The sequence below is a fragment of the Cyprinodon tularosa genome, unplaced genomic scaffold (assembly GCF_016077235.1).
Source record: "Cyprinodon tularosa strain WSP-4 unplaced genomic scaffold, ASM1607723v1 ctg6, whole genome shotgun sequence".
NCBI lineage: Eukaryota > Metazoa > Chordata > Actinopteri > Cyprinodontiformes > Cyprinodontidae > Cyprinodon > Cyprinodon tularosa.
This window is the reverse complement of record NW_024039340.1, coordinates 928818-935000: the sequence shown is the minus strand read 5'-3', so window position 1 is coordinate 935000 and position 6183 is coordinate 928818. Positions and strand designations below refer to the sequence as shown.

The 6183-nt window shown below is 35.6% G+C and overlaps 1 protein-coding gene across 1 annotated transcript in view; it reads left to right on the top strand.

Annotated features, from left to right (window-relative positions):
- The first annotated feature begins 2261 nt into the window (after positions 1–2261).
- Positions 2262–6183, top strand: part of rlf (RLF zinc finger) — a 29453-nt gene continuing 25531 nt past the window's right edge. The window contains exons 1-2 of the mRNA XM_038307004.1: positions 2262–2479; positions 5382–5536. Coding sequence (XP_038162932.1) covers positions 2300–2479; positions 5382–5536 — 335 coding nt within the window. The 5' untranslated portion in view covers positions 2262–2299. The remainder of the gene's footprint in view (positions 2480–5381; positions 5537–6183) is intronic.

Below are 6183 nucleotides of genomic sequence, written 5' to 3'. Positions count from 1 at the left end.
CACCCTCTCTGGGCTCAATTTAAACTGCTGATGTCTGGCTGCAGGTTAACTGCCCATAAATGCAGAGCCAATAGCTTTAAGAACTTTTTATACCTGTTGTTGTTTAGTGTTCTAAACCAGGCTTTGTTTTTTGTTAGTTTCTTTTTTTTTTTCTTTGGCTTGGTGTGTGTGTCCTGCCGGGGATAATAAATACCATTTAAACTTAAAGACCTTTTCTCTCTGAGGTGGAAACAGCAATCTTCCCGTGTGCAGTTTTGTTGTCGCAGCTGCTTATCTTTCATTTGGAGGAAGTTTGATAAGCTGATCAAGAGGGCCATCTCAGTCCCAGGACGCCCCTTGGACCCTGTGTGTGAAGCTTGAGGAGTTGAACTTCCTCTGTGAGCAACCGCTCCAACCTAAGGAACATTATAGTAGAATTCCTTCCAGCACCTGTTTCACATAAAAAAAAATCTTACTTTGTAAATGACGCAGTCGAATCACCCTGTTCACATGCTGGTCATTTATTTGATTATATATTTCTATTCAATTACCTGCTGCTGATACACCTTAACCCTTTAAGGGTCATTTATTCCTGCTGCCACCAGACATAATAATGCACTATAACCAAAATAACTCCTGTAAAAACCACTGTGCAGCTATATTATAGTTTTTTAGTTTTTTATTTATTGACTGTGCAATATTCTGTGCAATGTGCTGAATGTGCAATATATGTGAATAGAATAGTCATACCACTACCTCACCGTTGCTCCGTACCTACTACACTTTAACTGTATATAAGCCATCCGGATTGTACATATTTTTATTTCTTATTTTTATTTTGTTTTTCATTGTGTGCGATACAGGTACACCTGCACCTTAATCCTTATTTACCTTGATATACTGTATATATATATTGTTTATTGTTTATTCTTAATGCACCTTTTCCTCCCTGTTTGCACCTTTTTGACTTCTATGCCAATATGTGACAAGTGAATTTCTCCGCTGTGAGATCAATAAAGCTCATCTATTCTAATCTAATCTTATAGGGCAAGTTAGGGTTTTTGATCACTTGCATACCCCTTACAAATGGTGTCCCCCACCCCATCCCTCAGTGAAGTCTAGAACCACAAGATCTATATCCAGCCATTCAGCAAAGACACTGCTACATGGCTGTAGTTAACAATTATATTTAGGTTTATAAATAAAAAAATTTAAGAGCAAGTATCAACAATAATGTCTCTAAGGCTATGTTGTACCAAGAAAAAAATGTGTTTCTTTTAAACTCAGAGTGTTTTTCGTGAATTTGTTATAGAAGCACTTTTGTCATATATCTTAATATATTCAGGCAGGTTGGTGTTTCTTGTTATTACATCCCTATTAATTTTTGCCATCAAAACATCCATATGTTTTGAATGTTATAAGGGTAATAAGGTCTTTTCCTGGATTCCATAACATTATTGGCTTGAAATTTGTATTTTCAAAGTATTTCACTGAGTGCCCTATAAAGAATTAATTTTCACATTTATGAAAACATAAAGAAATATTTTATTCTGCTAAGTTTACAGTATCTGTAAGCTAAAATACAAAAATTAAGGCTTAAAATGTGTCAGTCTGTGTGATGAATCTAGAGTTAAACTATTAGCTGTCCAGTTTTTGAAGCAGTTTACTATTATATATATATATATATATATATATATATATATATATATATATATATATATATATATATATATATATATATATATATATATATATATATATATACACGAGTACACACACAAATAGACATACTTATACATAACTTTAACATATCATATACAAATTCACTCTCTCTATAATCAAATTCTATGAATTCATTTAGTTTTCTTTTAAAATCGAATAATTATTTGTATATGTTTACTCCCCAAATTCTTCCCAAAAATATCTAATAAAATAATCTTTTCTTTAATATATTCAAACTCTTTCCTCATATATCTTCTCTCGCTTTTATATTTATGACATTCCAGTATAACATGTTCTATTGTTTCATATTTTCCACAGTAATCCCATTTGCCAGTAGTTTGCTTTTGAATTCTATTCTATTCTATTCTATTCTATTCTATTCTATTCTATTCTATTCTATTCTATTCTATTCTATTCTATTCTATTCTATTCTATTATCTCAGAACATCTGCTTTAATGAATGCCACAGCGCGTGCCCAGAGATGAATCAGGTGAAGTCCACTGATCTCTGATTTTGAAGTGACGTGTTTAGAAATTCGGACGCCCCCTGAAGGCAGCGCTGGGCTGCACTGCATACGCGCCGTGGCGGAGAGCGAAGATGGCGGAGAATAATGTCGAAGCGGAGCCCGACTGGAACGACTGGGCCCTGGATGCGGCCGAGGATACCGTCATCGCAATGGAAACGCTGCTGGCCACGCTGAGGGCGTTTGAAGATGTACTAAGACAGCAGGAAATATCCATAGCATCTTCCACGGAGTACTGCGATAACTTCTGCCAGGTAATGTGATTATCCTAGCTGTCGTTAGCTAACGTTAGCTCAGCTAGGACTCCGGGCTTTTCGTAGCCTGGAGATAACATGATGAGCTGCTGCTGCTCTCCTCCCCTTTATGTGCAAAACACCTACATCCTTTATATATTTATAAATACTGTTCAGGGCGGTTTTTCTAATAACATATAGTCCTATAATAAAGCTAATTTAATGTATTTATTAGATGATGTTTCGTTCGCTGCAACCGCTGATTACATTGAAGTGGTTTAACCTATATTATTACCTCATTTGGCTTACTTTGATTTGGAAATATGATCGTTTTCGAAATGCAAAATATGCACAGGGGTCTTTGCCCCAGTTTGCACATGAAGCGTTGCTGGATGCATGCGGGGCGGGGCAGCATCGCGTTTTATTTACCCATATTTTGATTTTTATACCAATAAATGATCAGTATTTATTGTATTGGTGTTTTCCAAATGAAATGATTGGGTTGTAAAACCTGCTAATCTGCCATGACGTCTCGGTTTAAATGCGACGATGATGTGAATGAGAAATGTTATAGATCACCATCCAAACGCTGGTATCACTATGTGGAAAGGCTGGCCTGGTCAGCACCTTTGTTTTATCTTAGAAAGGCCAGTGTGCTTATGTTATCTGGAAATAACGAAACTAAAAGCAAGAATCATAAAAATGAAAGTTTAGGTAGAGAAAAAAAATCAGCTTAACCCTGAGGAATGATAGGATTTATTCCTTTTCCTTTAATCAGTGATCATATTTATTGTCTGCTTTTTTTTTCTTCCTTTGGTTTGTTTATTATCTGTGAAGATTTTCACTCAAGGATCCTTGGAAATTAGTTATATGTTCATATCCATTTTATTTTATCAATAGAAAATTCCAAATAATTGTTACTTTTTCTAATAGTTGTATAATTAATTAAAATGTTGCTTTAAAAAAAAAAAAAAAACTATATCAAAGTTTGCCCAGAATTACATTTCAGATGTTATTGGGACAGTAAGGATAAGATATAATTTGCTCCCATCATTCTTCCAGAGGATTTTGCTTCAAATTTTAACTAACAAATTAGGTAATTTAGTAAGCTTCCACATTTAATTGATCGAATTAAGGTCCACTGAACAATGCTGAGGATAAACTTTTGTCAGGGTGCTTTCCTGCTACTATAGTCAAAATCCGGTAAATCAAATATTCTTATAAAACATAGGTACCTGCAGCATCATACGCTGGATATGTGTAAATGGGCTTAAATGAAGTTTTAAGCAATAAAGCTCCACATGAAAATTGATCTCTATGAAAAGAAAATTCTTAAGATTTATACTAGAGTCCATAGATTTAATAGTTATCTGCTATTTGAAAATAACCATGTGGAAATTTATAGTAATATTCACTCATAGTTGTTTGAGAAATGAAATTCAGTTGTGAAGTTCTGACTATTTGATCCAGACAAGTTAGCAAACTAATTTATAAGATGTAAACTTTTGATTCTGCTTTTTAAGTGAATTGAGATCAAGGATCGATAGGTATTCGATTAAAATTAACAATCAGAATTGTTCAAATTCAGACAATGCCGAGCCCTAATACTGATTAGAAAAACAAACAAAACCCACCAAGTTTATGTAAATAAATGGTGGATAATAAATGGGTCAGTTGTTCTCAGGGCTATTGGTAGCTTTTGTTTTTTGAGAATTGTCACTGATCAAACATTTTCTGATTTCCCATACTACAAAATAAATTGTATTAGTAAAATTATTTCATTTTATTATTTGTAATAGGCAACAGGCTAATAAAGACAATTAGTAATGAACATGGTGACTCTTTAATTATTTGCTGGTAAAAATCCCCGGGTGGTGCAACTTTTTTATTTTCTGTGTTTAGTGTTTCTTCACTTTTCACAGGAAAATCGATGTAAAGAGGAAGATTCTCTCACATCAAATGATGTGAGAGAAATAATTTAAAGTCAGCTTATCATTAAATAAGATCTAGATTTGTTTAGATGTTTAAAAAAGTTGTCCTAGCTTGTTTTTAGTTCTTAACAGAACTCTGTTGTCTAAAAGTGAGCCTCCAGCTTCCCTTTTTAGGAATTAACCAAATACATTCATAGATGTTGAACCAGTAAACTTTTTTCTTTTCAATGAAATGTCTTCTAATGGCAAGTTGCATAGAAACGGCATTGCAGTCTGAGAAATATCTAAAATGTATGCAAAAATCTTTCCTTTTTCTCTGTTTTCTTATCTTAGTGGCAGCACAAACAATTATGTTTGACACTGTCTTCCATGTGGAGGTGGTTGAGTGTTAATTAGTCCACTGATGTAGGTCTCTGGGGCTGTGACTGTATTCTTGGGTTCCCTTTGAGAGGATGCCTTATATTTAGTCAGGGGGATTGATTCAGTGCACCAATCAGCAAAAACCTGCTGCTGTCTGGTAATTGAGACTCCTGAGATGTTCTCAGTGTGTCATGATGATTAAATGTGTATCTGTCAGCGACTTACAGGTGGAGAACAGGTTCAGGTGTTGGCTCCTGTCTGTTTAGTTGTTAAACACATTTAATGAAGAAAAAAAAAAACACCACTCTTGAAAAGGAATAACATTTTTCTTTTTGGTATAATGTTTTTTCGATCTTTGAATCTTTTTTAATGTGATTTGTTGCATTAATTTTTGCTGGGGTCATGATAAGTGGGGCCGATTTAGGCAGATGGTACCATGGGTTATCGATTCCCCTTAGGCCCAATCAAAACACCTGTCACCTTCAGACAGTCAGCAGGGATCAAGCAGGTGCAGACTGCCTTTCTCCCAATAGAGGGATCCACCCCTCCACCACTTCAGACAGATACTATAATCGTCTGAGACAAACTTCTTGCTTTGTTTTCTAACTGTTTTGTCTGTTTTGTTGCTTTAGGCACTGATGCACTATGCTGGGAGCAGGAACTCCATAGAGCATGGTCTACCTCTGCTGGAGGTGTACTGCCTGTCCATAAACTGCTTCGCAGCGGCCAGATCTCATCTCACTGCAGAGTCCGACAGAGTGGGGCTCGTTTTGAAGAGATTGGCTTTGTAAGTATCAGCCCTTTAAACCAGATTCATTTCATCAGAGTTTTAGATCCAACTGTGAATTCCTTCGCTCATAGTGTTCACTGTGTAAGGATGCCATTTTTATCGCTTCAGTTGTACTCTCCAGATTTATTTGCTGGTAAATTTGAAACATTTCAAATCCAAACTTTGGATATGCTTTATCTCTGTGACATCACCTTCTTATAATTGACATCAGCACTGAATAAGCTTTGATTAATTTAAACCGTTAGATTTCTTGCGAGAAAAACAAGCCTGTTAACCGACTCTGGCTTAAAGGAATAGTACACCCAAAACATGATTAGCCTTCATTTTCTACTCACCCCCATGCTGAACAACACTCTGGAGTACTTTTTTGATATCTCAAATGCATCTGGAGATCTGGGAGGCTTCTTGCTGTCTGCTGACATTCAAATAATGGAGGTCTATGGCGCCCGAGGCAGAAAGGTCCATAAAAGTCCACAAAAAACGTGTCAATATTCCTCCATACTGCTCGTCCAATGTATTCCAAGTGTCCTGAGTGGGTAGCGTCCATAATTTACTCGAAATTAGGTCATTTAGAATGTTTTTAGAGCATAAACAGTAGTGTATAGGATTTCCTAAAAGCGCGTTCACGAGTCTACGGAAACCGT